Source organism: Chlorocebus sabaeus, chromosome 1 (genome assembly GCF_047675955.1).
Source record: "Chlorocebus sabaeus isolate Y175 chromosome 1, mChlSab1.0.hap1, whole genome shotgun sequence".
NCBI lineage: Eukaryota > Metazoa > Chordata > Mammalia > Primates > Cercopithecidae > Chlorocebus > Chlorocebus sabaeus.
Genome location: NC_132904.1, coordinates 68,354,697 through 68,367,788, shown reverse-complemented (window position 1 = coordinate 68,367,788; position 13,092 = coordinate 68,354,697). Strand labels below are relative to the sequence as shown.

General features: G+C 45.8%; 2 protein-coding genes across 6 annotated transcripts in view; one reads left to right on the top strand and one right to left on the bottom strand.

Moving 5' to 3' along the window:
- RNF121 (ring finger protein 121) overlaps positions 1–4,007 on the bottom strand; it is a 67,143-nt gene extending 63,136 nt beyond the window's left edge. For 2 of the 4 annotated variants that reach the window (XM_073019074.1, XM_008020003.3), the window contains exon 1: positions 3,610–3,697. In XM_073019074.1, coding sequence (XP_072875175.1) covers positions 3,610–3,614 — 5 coding nt within the window. In that variant the 5' untranslated portion in view covers positions 3,615–3,697. Of the gene's footprint in view, positions 1–3,609 lie in introns of all 4 variants that reach the window. The other 2 variants (XM_008020002.3, XM_073019071.1) reach the window with 2 other exon arrangements.
- Positions 4,008–4,092: 85 nt separating this feature from the next.
- The window catches only part of XNDC1N (XRCC1 N-terminal domain containing 1, N-terminal like), a 28,610-nt gene continuing 19,610 nt past the window's right edge, over positions 4,093–13,092 (top strand). For both annotated transcript variants that reach the window (XM_038004903.2, XM_038004901.2), the window contains exons 1-4: positions 4,093–4,369; positions 6,647–6,822; positions 8,715–8,880; positions 12,951–13,092. In XM_038004903.2, coding sequence (XP_037860831.1) covers positions 8,836–8,880; positions 12,951–13,092 — 187 coding nt within the window. In that variant the 5' untranslated portion in view covers positions 4,093–4,369; positions 6,647–6,822; positions 8,715–8,835. The remainder of the gene's footprint in view (positions 4,370–6,646; positions 6,823–8,714; positions 8,881–12,950) is intronic.

The following is a 13,092-nucleotide window of genomic DNA, read 5'->3' as shown; positions in this document are numbered from 1 at the left end:
ATTCTAGGCAGACTGGACAGCACCAACAAAGCCTGGCAGTAATTAGAAACAGTACATAGAGTGCTACAGCCAGAAAGAGCTAGAGACGATTTCATCCAATAATTCAATTCTCATGGGGATGTCATAAACATTTAATAAAAAAGCATATACCATTAGGCAGAAGAGCTGGCATATCACAAACATCCACTAAATGGTAGCTATCATACTACTAATCAAAAATAATGATTATCAAATACTTATTGGGTGCCTACTGTATGCCAGGAACATACTGAGTGAAGAGAATACAATGGTGAGCAAGATACACTTGGACTCTGCTCTCTCACGAAGCTTACAGTCTAGTGGGGAAGGCAGACAATTTTATAATGCTTGGTGGGGCTGGCCTAGGCAAAGTACAAGTAGGCTGAAGGAACATAAAGTGGGGTCACCCAGGCTGGGCGCGGGGGCTCACACCTGTAATCTCAGCACTTTGGGAGGCCAAGGTGGGCGGATCATGAGGTCAGGAGATCAAGACTATCCTGACTAACACGGTGAAACCCCGTCTCTACTAAAAATACAAAAAATTAGCTGGGCATGGTGGCAGGCACCTGTAGTCCCAGCTGCTAGGAAGGCTGAGGCAGGAGAATGGCGTGAACCCGGGAGGCGGAGCTTGCAGTGAGCCGAGATCGCGCCACCGCACTCCAACCTGGGCAACAGAGCAAGACTCCATCTCAAAAAAATAAAAAAAATTTTTTAAAAATTTAAAAAGTGGGGTCACCCAATCAATGGACTATAACAGAAAAATCCTTGGCTTTCAAAGGGTGGCTTCAAGCACCTTAGGGGTTCTGTTGAATCCATTCAAGGACCACAAGGCTTCAGAGTGAGATTTTGTTTGAATAAAAGGATTCATGACTAAATAAAGGTTTAAAAACCACCAATCTAGGCCGGGTGCGGTGGCTCACGCCTGTAATCCCAGCACTTTGGGAGGCCGAGACGGGCGGATCACGAGGTCAGGAGATAGAGACCATCCTGGCTAATACGGTGAAACCCCGTCTCTACTAAAAAATACAAAAAAACTAGCCGGGCGAGGTGGCGGGCGCCTGTAGTCCCAGCTACTCGGGAGGCTGAGGCAGGAGAATGGCGTAAACCCGGGAGGCGGAGCTTGCAGTGAGCTGAGATCCAGCCACTGCACTCCAGCCTGGGCGACACAGCAAGACTCCGTCTCAAAAAAAAAGAAAACACCAATCTAGTCCAATCTCCTCTTTTAACAAGAGTAAAACAGGGCCAAAGAGAGATAAATTATTCACCTGAGGCAATAATATTAATACCTCAAGTTAGCCGCAGGCTGGGATACCTGCTTTGAACTCTTGCTTGAGCTGGAAACTCCTCACTGAATCTGCATGATTTCATATCATTTTGGTAGATAAATAGGACTTGGGAGTGGACACATCCAGATTCACAGTCACTAGCCAGGCAATGCCCTGGCTGGCCCTATTGGGTATCGAAGTGCTTTTCTACCTTAATTCCCAAGTTAGCTTTCTGTGCCCAAAGGGTGCATCTAATTCCTTTCAGAGGTTGGTTAGCCTCCCCTTTGAGGAGGAAATCACTAGCTCCAGGAGTAGACTGACACAGTGGCTCACACCTGTAATCCGAGCACATCCAGGAGGCCGAGGCGGGCGGATCACCTGAGGTTGAGAGTTCAAGGCCAGCCTGACCAACATGGAAAAACCCTGTCTCTACTAAAAATACAAAAAATTAGCCGGGCATGGTGGTGCATGCCTGTAATTCCAGCTACTGAGGAGGCTGAGGCAGGAGAATCGTTTGAACCCAGAAGGCAGAGGTTGTGGTGAGCCAAGATTGCACCACTGCACTCCAGCCTGGGCAACAAGAGCAAAACTCCATCTCAAATGAAAAGAAAAGAAAGAAAATGTTATTTTCTCCTCTGCCAAAACTGCTCTTTATCTCAATGAACCCTGACATACATAACTAAAGCTTTGAGATATACATAATTGTCTCAAGGGAGAGCCCATGACTAACAAACCATAAATAAGAACTTCAATGCAGTATCTACCCTTTCCAAAGTGTCTTCAAATATATCTCATTGAACCACAGCCAACTGTAATCACAGAAATGTAAAAGTCAGAAGGGGTCTTAGAGGTCATTTCCACAACCACTTCACCTAACCAACCAACCGGTATCCAAACACCTATAGTCTCTAGTGATTGGGAGGCAGAAGACTACAACACTTCTTTAAAAATTCCCCTGCTGTGATCACCTGCCAATTTCTCAGTCCCTTCCTCCCATCTTAATGATCTCAATCAGGTAACCCAACTCCTCCAACTCATCCCACTACCAGACAAGTCTTAGTGCTTCCCAAGTCCACTTCTCCCTTTCTCTGAACCTCATCTTCAATCATCCCCAATCCTCCCCACTCTTCCCACACCCAACACACAGCAAGGGGCCTCTAAGATTCTGATCCCTCAGAGATCTCCCTGGTTCTATCTCTGACAACCAATCCCCTTCCTCCTACTCCTGTGATGTCTCTGTCCATATGGTGGCATGTGCAGGATCACAAACACCACTAGATCTCAATGCCTCTGGCTTCAGAATCTTTTCATTTTCCTTTTTCACCTCTCTCTCTGCTTCTCTGCCCTGTCCCTTCACTCCTTTCACACTCAACATCTCCTTTCTCCTAGTGATTCCTCCAAGGACCACTGGTAATTTAATATCCCAGTCTTTAAATGCCTATTAGATAGGTAAAGGGAACATACAATCTCAAGGAGCTCACCTTCAAGGAACTCATAAGTCTAGAAGGAGAGAGAGAGACACTTATTTATTGTTTAAAACTCAGCAACTCCGGGAAGCCTTCCCTATCCCAAGCTGAACTGTTACACACTTCTCAGTGCCACCATTATATCTTTAATGCAATGACTATTCTTGTCTGTCTCCCACCACTAGATTGTGGGCTCTTCAACAGAGGAGCCCCTTGTCTCCCTAGCACCTGGCCCAGGATCCGGAGCAAAAGTCATAATATTTATTAAGTGAATAAATGTATGAACTCCGGCATACAATCATTTATTCATCCACTTGTTCCTTCATTCGTTGACGAAAACTTTACTGAGCGTACATTAGATACAAAGTCTTAGAATGTAAGGACAAACAAAACATATCCAACTTTAAGATAACTCAAAGCTACACTACTAGTGGATTAGCACTCTTTCCAGGTCTGTGTCCCCAACCCCCATCCTAGGCTTAGACAGAGTCCTCTCCCACAGAGGAAGCCCTTGAAGAAATTCACGCCTCTCCAACTCAAACTACCTCTTAGCCCTTCGGTCCTACCCTAAGACCCACAGCTAGTAATCACAAAATCTTAACACCCCCACCCCTCCGACCTCTCTCTCTGTCCTCCATCTCCAACCTTAAAGCTAATGCAAGTCTTCTACTCCCAAGGCCGCCTCGGAGTCGCCAAGTCAGGAGTGCCTCTGACTTCCCTCTCCACGCACCCGCCCCCTAGTAAGCTCCTTCCCTCTCAGGATCTTTCCCGTCTCTCCTAAGACCTCCACCTCCCGATACCTCACTGCCCCTCCCCTCAGTCTCAGGCTGAGTCTCTCCTCGTCTCTCAACTCCGCTTACCTCATCCAGCTCCCGTTCCCCAGCTGCACCACCTCCAACCTCCACCTCCACCACTGCCGCCATCTTCACGGCTTGCCCCCTCACCGCAGTCCCCGCGCGAGCCAGCTGCTTCCGCCGTTCAAGTGCTCCTAGCCAATCGGCGGCTCGGACTCCAGCAGAGGGGGCGGGGCATCAAAACAGGCGGAGACTGTCAGGCATCAGGAGGTTATCTACCTGATGCACGTTTCATGATCAAGGAGAGAGGAGTCCCGTGCCCTTGCAAGCTTCAGGAAGGGAGCGTTCTTGGAAAATGAGAAATTTGAATCGCATTATTTTCAGTGGAACTATTTAACCAATTCTTCCCTTTGCAGAGCCAAATGGGAGAGTTCCTAAACGGGCAACTTTCGCGACGCTCCCTCAGTGTGGCCTCCAAGGAGCGAGACGTGGGGACTAGGAACTACGTTTCCCAAACTGCACTGAGGCTGACCCGGAAGTTTAAATTCCGCTCCCTCCACGAGAAAGAGTTGTAGTGAGTGAAAATAAACATTAAAACACACGCAAATGTATTTTCCTGGCTGCAGCACCTGCCGTCTTGCCTCGGTAGGAGTCATTTTCAAAAACAGCAGCTTCTTGAGGCCCAGAACGCGTTCCTGTACTACGGAAAGCGGAAGAGTAGCTCTCGGGGTCAGAAGGCGAAGGTTAGAGGGCCGAATTGGCGGGAGAATAGGTTGGTGGTCCACGATCTGAGGCAACGGTGGCTCCGCGAGGTCCACGGTCCCAGGTGAGGGGCTTTGGGATTTGTTGATGGGGAGGGGAGTGGCCGAGAGGGAGGAGGGGTGGCCATCAAGGAAATGAACAGAGCAGCCTGTTCCCGATGAACAGTGAAAGCAGAGGTACGGCTTGAGCTCCAGAAACTGAGAGCTGAAGAGCCTTGCGGGACCTCCACGGCCCCCACATTCCGCGTCTTAGTTAGGCTGTCATGCCAATTCATACATCTCTGCACACTTTTCTAACCCACATCCTGTGGCCCCCGCTTCTGCCGTACCCTCGTTTTTGTACACCATACTGCCCCACCCCTACGTATGCCTTCGTAACTGATTTTTCAGCAGCATGTGAACTCGATACCTTGCAAGCCTGTAGCCCCAGTGCACACGCCTCTGGGCGTCCGCCTGGATCTGTCTGGTGAATGGAACTAGGTTGGCTTGTGAGTCCACAGAACGTCTAGAAAAGTCAGCTTTATATTGGGACCAACAGAAAATTACAGGGAATTATTTACATCATCTACAGGCATCTCATGTACTTAAAATAAAAATAATTATTTTCATTTTGTGAAACTTAATACGGAGAATGTTATAAACACTGTACACCCATCACCCTAAATTGACTATTGGCCTTATGATTTATTTGCTTACTCATTTTTTAAAAGCTAGATAATACAATAAAAGTTAAACTTACCTGTTTTTTCTACTCTCAAGCCCATTACCCTCTCATCTTCTCCAGAAGCAACTATTATGGATTAGAATTAGCTTGTGTTCTCCCAATCCATTTTTTAAAATTATACGTAGCCATGACTATACAGTATTGTATTGTGTTTCATTTTGTTTTTTAATCCAAGTGCTTTTTTTTTTTTTCTTTGAGACGGTATCTTGCTCTGTTACCAAGGCTGGAATGCAGTGGTTCAATCTGGGCTCCCTGCAGCCTCCGCCTCCTGGGTTCAGATGATTCTCGTGTCTCAGTCTCCCGAGTAACTGGGACTACGGACACGCCACCACGCCCAGATAATTTTTGTATTTTTAGTAGACACGGGGTTTCGCCATATTGGCCATGGTCTCGAACTCCTGACCTCAAGTGATCCACCTGCCTCGGCCTCCCAAAGTGCTGGGATTACAGATGTGAACCACTGTGCCCAACCTGAGTGATACAGGGTCTGGCTCTGTCACCCAGGTGGACTGCAGTGGCGTGATAACTGCTCACTGTAGCTTCCATCTCCCAGGCTCAAGCAATTCTCCCACCTCAGCCTTCTGAGTACCTGAGACTATAGGCATGTGCCACCACAGCTGGCTAATATTTTAAATATTTTGTAGAGATCGGGTCCCACTATGTTGCTGGTCTTGAACTCCTGGGTTCAAGCAATCCTCCTGAGCCTCTGCCTCCCAAAGTGATGAGATTACAGGTGTGAGCCACTGTACCCAGCCTTTTAGGTATAATTATTTGTCTTTATTTTATTTTGTTTTATTTTATTTCATTTTTTGAGACAGAATCTCACTTTGTCACCCACGCTGGAATGCAGAGGGGTGATCTTGGCTCACTGCAACCTTTGCCTCCCAGGTTCAAGCAATTCTCCTGCTTCAGCCTCCCTAGTAGCTGGGATTACAGGCATGTGCCACCACACCCAGCTAATTTTTGTATTTTGAGTAGAAATAGGGTTTCACCGTGTTGGCCAGGCTGGTGTCAAACTCCTGACCTCAAGTGATCCACCCACCTCGACCTCCCAAAATGCTGGGATTACAGGTGTGAGCCACCATGCCCAGCCTAGGTATAATTTTTTAAATATGTTGTGAGGTAGGGATCTACTTTTATTTTTCTTCTCATTGTCAACCAATTTCCTGAGCATCATTTATTACTTTATTGCTTCTGACAGAATCATGATGCTGCTCTGAAGTGTGGGAGATCATGAACATGACAAAAATCCACATCCTCAAAGAGCTTACTACTTAGTGAGGAGGCACACAGGTTAAACAAGTAATTACCAAAAAATGGCAGCAACAGTTTTTGTAAGGGAAGGAGTTCTCAAATAACTTAATCTTGTGAGAACTACAAGCAGTTTGATTGTCGGAATTGCCAAACCAAGAGTGTTTATTTATTTATGTATTTATTTATTTTTGAGATAGGGTTTCACTGTCTCCTAGGCTGGAGTGTGATGGTGCGATCTCAGCTCACTGTAATCTCTGCCTCCCAAGCTCAAGCAATCCTCCTGCCTCGGTCTCCTGAGTAGCTTGGGCTCCAGACACACACCACCACATCTGGCTAATTTTTTTTTTTTTTTTTTTTTTTGTAGAGATGGGATTTCGCCATGTTGTCCAGGCTGATCTTGAACTCCTGGGCTTAAGATATCCACCGTCCTCAACTTCTCAATGTGCGGGGATTACAGACGTGAGCCACCATGCCTGGCCTGAGTGTTCATTGACGATGAGAGATGGTGGAGTTTTTCGCATCAAATCACAAAAATATACTGTGAGTTTGTTCAAAACACAGGCTATGTCTTACTTATTTTTATTATTTTTATATCTCCAAAATCTAGCAGAAAGAAGGAAAGATATTTGTGTGCCCAGTGAGTTCCCATAGTGGGAATAGTGAGCTTTAATTAATCTGAGCCCTAGAGAGGAGACTCAGGACTCATTCTTCATTCTTCTGTCTTTGAAGCCTTAGCCCCATATTGGCTGTGGCCTGTGAGGAGTGCTTGATGTTTAGATGGCATTCACTAAGAGTTTGTTACTGCTATTGCTACATTCTACCCCACTTTGAATCCTTTATGACTGTGAGCCCTTTGGAGCACAATTTTTATGGTCATTCATTCAACAGACATTTGCAAATCAGGAACTATATTCTCCCTTTTACATTGGGTACACACAAATGAATCAGACATGAAACCTGTCTCCCAAGAGCTTACAATTTGTCAAGGGACAAAGAAGACATACCCCATATAATTGTAATATGAGGCACTCTGTTAAAGGCTAAGTGAGGATTGACAGGATGGAGCTGTCACCTTAAGCTGTTTCAGCAGAGGAGAGGTGACATTTGAGCACCAAAGATGCATTAGATTTGGTAAATGGGAAAGAGAAAGAACATTCCAAGCATAGGCAATGACATGAGCAAAATCTTGGAGAAAAGGGAAAAAAACTTTTGGTGGGGAGGGTAAGCAAAAAGACCATTATGGCCAGGAGTATATCAAGAGTCACGGACTCATATTTTCAGGAGCCAGATGGGTAATAAACATGAATAAAATAGACAGGGTTAAATATTTGAAAATATTCTACCTAAAGACATTCAGACAACTTTAAAACTCCTCTCAGCAAGGAATTGTTGAAGCAAGGTGATGGATGCATGAGTTCATTATACTAATATGTGTGTTTTTGCATATATTTAAACATTTACCTAAAATGTTTAGCAAAACACGAAGTACAAATACCAATGTGAATTTTTTTTTTAGAGTTAGGGTCTCACTCTGTCACCCAGGCTGGAATACAGTGGCACCATCATGGCTCACTGCAGCCTCCAACTCCTGGGCTCAAGTGATCTTCCTGCCTCAGTCTCCTGAGTAGTTAGGACTACAGGCCCATGTCACCACACCCAGCTTACCAAGGGTTTTGCATAAATCAGCAAGTCTTTGAAGATGTCTAGTAGAGGAATAACTTCATGAAAAGCTAAATGTAGGAAGATTCATTTTAGGAGAAGAAGAAAAAAAGTTGTGTCATATATTTTGTTGAACATTTGTTGCCTATCCTTACCATGTACTAGGCTCTAGTGATATAAAGGTGTATAATTTAAGGCACAGTTCATGCCCTTGAGAGCTCACGTATATACAAATCCAACATTAACATCTTAATATATTATTTTGCACTTGCTGCTGTGTTGCCTTCTGGTTGCATTCGAGTTATTTTGTGTTTTTTGGAGCCTCATCAGCTGATCCAAACCTACTCCCTGCCACCACTCCCACCAGGCACATGTTGGTCATGGACTAACTTGGCCGGGTGCAGTGGCTCACACCTGTAATCCCAACACTTCGGGAGGCCGAGGCTGGTGGATCACGAGGTTAGGAAATCGAGACCATCCTGGCTAACACAGTGAAACTCCGTCTCTACTTAAAATATAAAAAATTAGCTGGGCGTGGTGGCATGTGCCTGTAATCCTGGCTACTTGAGAGGCTGAGGCAGGAGAATGGCATAAACCTGGGAGGCAAAACTTGCAGTGAGCCAAGATCGCACCACTGCACTCCAGCCTGGGTGACAGAGTGAGACTCTGTCCCAAAAAAAAAAAAAAGAAAGAAAGAAATGAACTGACTGCTGCAAATAACTCCTGTTATCACAAGCACAGCTAGTTTGTTTTTCTTCTGTTCTCTTTTTCAGGAGTGATACGAGGATTCTTGCTTTTCTGGAAGCTAACACATAGTCAGTGCCAAAGTAGTGACAGAAGAAATCTTGGGAGGAAGCATTTTTGCCTTGTACTTGAAACAGCTGCTGGGCCACCATGGCTCCTGTGAAGATCAGCCATGTGGTATCATTTTCTTCTCAGGTATATTAATCAGCAGGCATGATTTGTTTTCTTGATAACTGAAAGGAGTGAAAAAACACTTTCACTCCTTTCAGTTAACTCCAATCTACTTTCAGGAAACTCCACTTTCAGGAAACTCCCAATCTAACAGAAGAGACATTGTGAGGTCAGAGTCTAAGAGAAGAAACAGCTCTTGCCCTCAGGTTGTTCCCACAGAAGTGCAGGAAGCACAAAAGAAGTGTTCTCAGAAGTTGAAAGTACACAAAGCAGCACCCTCAGGATTCCAGCCAGTTTGAAGGGCGCTGGCAAAGCTGTAAGACCAGAAACTGCACCAGGATCCTCAGAAGGGGAGTTCCATCATTCTATCATTGAGAACAGGGCAGGGCACTTGAGGTAATCCCAGACTTGTGAGGATATCACCACCACCATCAAGTGTGATCTCAGCCTCCTTCCTGAAAGTTCTACAATATCCCAATTAGGGCTAGATTCTAGGCCCTGAGACCAGGCCTGATCTGATGTGGTGATTCTTAGGGACTTCCCACCCTTTCCTCTCCTGTCACTGCTCTATTTACTCCTACTCGCCCTCTTCCTCTTCTGTTATCCTGGTCTTTCTCAAGGGGTGCCATTGGCATTTGGGGCCATAAGTCTGTATTTTGTAGCAATATCTTTTGCATGATGAGATATTTAGCATCCCTGACCCCCAGGTGTCTTAGTCATTGTGACAGTCAAAAACATCCCCACACATTTCAGGGAGATCCTTAGACCAGGCATGGGACTCATGCCTGTAATTCCAGCACTTTGGGAGCCTAAGGCAGGAGGATCTCTTGAGCCCAAGACTTCAAGACCAGCCTGAGCAACACAGGGAGATCCCATTTCCACAAAAAGTTAAAAATTACCCCTGTGTGAGAGCATGTGCCTATGGACCCAGCTACTCAGGAAGCCATGGTGGGAGAATTACTTGAGCCCAGGAGGTTGAGGCTAACAGTGAGCCATGATTGTGCCACTGCACTCCTGCCTGGGTGACAGAGTAAGACCTTGTATCAAAAAAAAAGAAAAAGAAAAGACCCTTAGAGGATCTTTAGGAACTAATATATTAACCCCTATTCTAAGAAAAAAAATATTACACTTACCCTCCTTACCTGCATGGTCAGGCTAAACAATTTGCTTCATAGACTTTTTATTTTTTTTAGACGGAATCTCACTCTGTTGCCCAGGCTGGAGTGCAGTGGTGTGATCTTGGCTCTTCACAACCTCTGCCTCCTGAGTTCAAGTGATTCTCCTGCCTCAGTCTCCTGAGTAGCTGGGACTATAGGCACATGCCACCATGCCCAGCTAATTTTTGTATTTTTAGTAGAGATAGGGTTTCACTATGTTGGCCAGGCTGGTCTCAAACTCCTGACCTCATGATCTTCCTGCCTTGGCCTCCCAGAGTGCTGAGATTACAGGCGTGAGCCACCACGCCCAACTGCTTCATAGACTCTTAGCCTTATAAAATGCTAGAGAACATTAACTAGTTTCAAACTTCGTGTTTTCAGCTGTACTCTGTAGAGAGACCCACTTCTGGAAGTTGAAAGGGAGAAGGGGACAAGTATGTCCTTAGTCCTCCCTACCTGTGCTCTAACCAGAGCTCTCCTTTTATTTATCAAAAAAACATGCACATGTGCGTGTGCACACACACACACACACACACACACACACACCAGTGTAAGATTTCAGTTAAAAGGGTTTTATTGCTAAAACAGAAAAGGTTGAAAACCATGAGTCTGGTCTCTCTCTTTCACTTATGGATGAAGACATTTAGATTACAGGGCTCATACCTGTAATCCCAACACTTTGGGAGGTTGAGGTGGAAGGATAGCTTGAGGCTGGGGTTGGAGACCAACCTGAGCAATGTAACAAGATCCCATCTCTACAAAAAAATTTTAAATAGCCAGGTGCGGTGGCTCACAGCTGTAATCCCAGCACTTTGGGAGGCTGAGGTGAGCAGATTGCTTGAGCCCAGGAGTTCAAGACCAGCCTGGGAAACATGGTGAAGCCCCATCTCTACAAAAAATACAAAAGTTAGTCGGGTGTGGTGGCATGCACCTGTAGCCCACCTCCTCAGGAGACTGAGGTGGGAGGTTCCTGAGCCTGGGAAGTTAAGGCTGCAGTGAGCTGCGATTGTGCCACTGCACTGTACCCTGGGCAATGAGCAAGACCCTGTCTCAATTAAAAATACAAATTAACTAGGTGCAGTGGCATACACCTGTAGTCCCAGCTACTCACTTAGGAGGCAGAGGCAGGGGGATCACTCAAGTGATCTTTGCAGGGATTTGAGGCTGCAGCGAGCCATGATTGTATCACTGCACTCCACCCTGGAAAAGACCCTGCCTCTAAAAAAAAAAAAAAAAAAAAAAAGAAGAAGAAGAAATTTGTTTGTTTGTTTGTTTATTTGATATAGGGTCTCACTCTGTCGCCCAGGCTGGAGTACAGTGGCCCAGTCTCGGCTGACTGCAACTTCCGCCTCCCAGGCTCAAGCGATTCTCCTGCCTTGGCCCCCAAGTAGCTGGGATTACAGAAGGAAAGAAATTTAGACCCAGAGAGAGAAAGTAGTTTACTCAAGATTTGTCAACCAAAAATATCTGACTTTAGGTTAGAACTCATAATTTATATCTCAATATCATTATTATTGATTTCGATTAATCACTTTATATCTAAGCATCAGTTATAAACTTAGAATAAAAATCTTCGACTTTCTTATCCCACAGAATAACTATAAAGATAAATAAATGTCCTTGAAAACATCTTGGCTGGGCTCGGTGGCTCACGCCTGTAATCCCAGCACTTTGGGAGGCTGAGGTGGGCAGATCACCTGAGGTCGGGAGTTCGAGACCAGCCTGACCAACATGGAGAAACCCCATCTCTACTAAAAATACAAAATTAGCCAGGGGTGATGGTACATGCCTGTAATCGCAGCTACTCGGGAGGCTGAAGCAGGAGAATTGCTTGAACCCGGGAGGCGGAGGTAGCAGTGAGCGGAGATCACGCCATTGCACTCCAGCCTAGGCAACAAGAGCAAAATTCCATCTCAAAAAAAAAAAAATCTTATAAATGAAATAGCGTATCATGGTGGTTAAGAGCTCTGCTTTTAGGCCGGGCGCGGTGTCTCACACCCGTAATCCCAGCACTTTCAGAGGCCTACGCGGGCAGATCACAAGGTCAGGAGATTGAGACCATCCTGGCTAACATGTGAAACCGCATCTCTACTAAAAGTACCAAAAAAATTAGCCAGGTGTGGTGGCGGGCGCCTGTAGTCCCAGCTACTGGGGAGACTGAGGCAGGAGAATGGCATGAACCCGGGAGGCGGAGCTTGCAGTGAGCTGAGATCACGCCGCTGCACTCCAGCCTGGGCAACAGAGTGAGACTGTCTCAAAAAAAAAAAAAAAAAGCTCTGCTTTTGGCTGGGCGCGGTGGCTCACACCTATAATCCCAGCACTTTGGGAGGCCGTGGTGGGTGGATCACGAGGTCAGGAGTTCAAGAACAGCCTGGCCAAAATGGTGAAACCCCGTCTCTACTAAAAATACAAAAAATTAGCCGGTCATGGTGGTAAGCACCTGTAATCCCAGCTACTCAGGTGGCTGAGGCAGAGAATTGCTTAAATTCAGGAGGCGGAGGTTGCATTGAGCTGAGATTGTGTCACTGCACTCCAGCCTGGGTGACAGAGTGAGACTCTTGTCTCGGAAAAAAAAAAGAGCTCTGCTTTCAGAAACCTGGGAATTCTGCTTTGCTTTGTTATTGAGCCTATGGCCTTCAGTAAGTTTCTGAACCTCTCAGTTTCAGTACTGATCTGTTAACTTGAAAGTAATAGTAACCACCTAAGAATTGTTGTGAAGATTAAAGGAGGTCATCTGGTAAATGAGATAGAGAAAAATGATACCTGTAAACCACTTGGCACATGATAACAGAATTCCTATGGCCTCCCATCTAGTGCCTTGTCTATCATGTTAGGATGACTGGGACGGTTTGGAGTTTTAGGGACCCCTCATTTGTGGGCATCCTTTTTCCCTTGGGCTCAGTGAGATTCCTGATTTTCTCCTCCTCTCTTACTTAGGATCCCAGGTATCCTGTAGAGAACTTGCTAAACCCAGATAATCCAAGGAGACCTTGGCTCAGCTGCCCTCAGGACAAGAGTGGACAACTGAAAGTAGAACTACAGCTGGAGAGGGCAGTGCCCATTGGCTACATTGATGTGG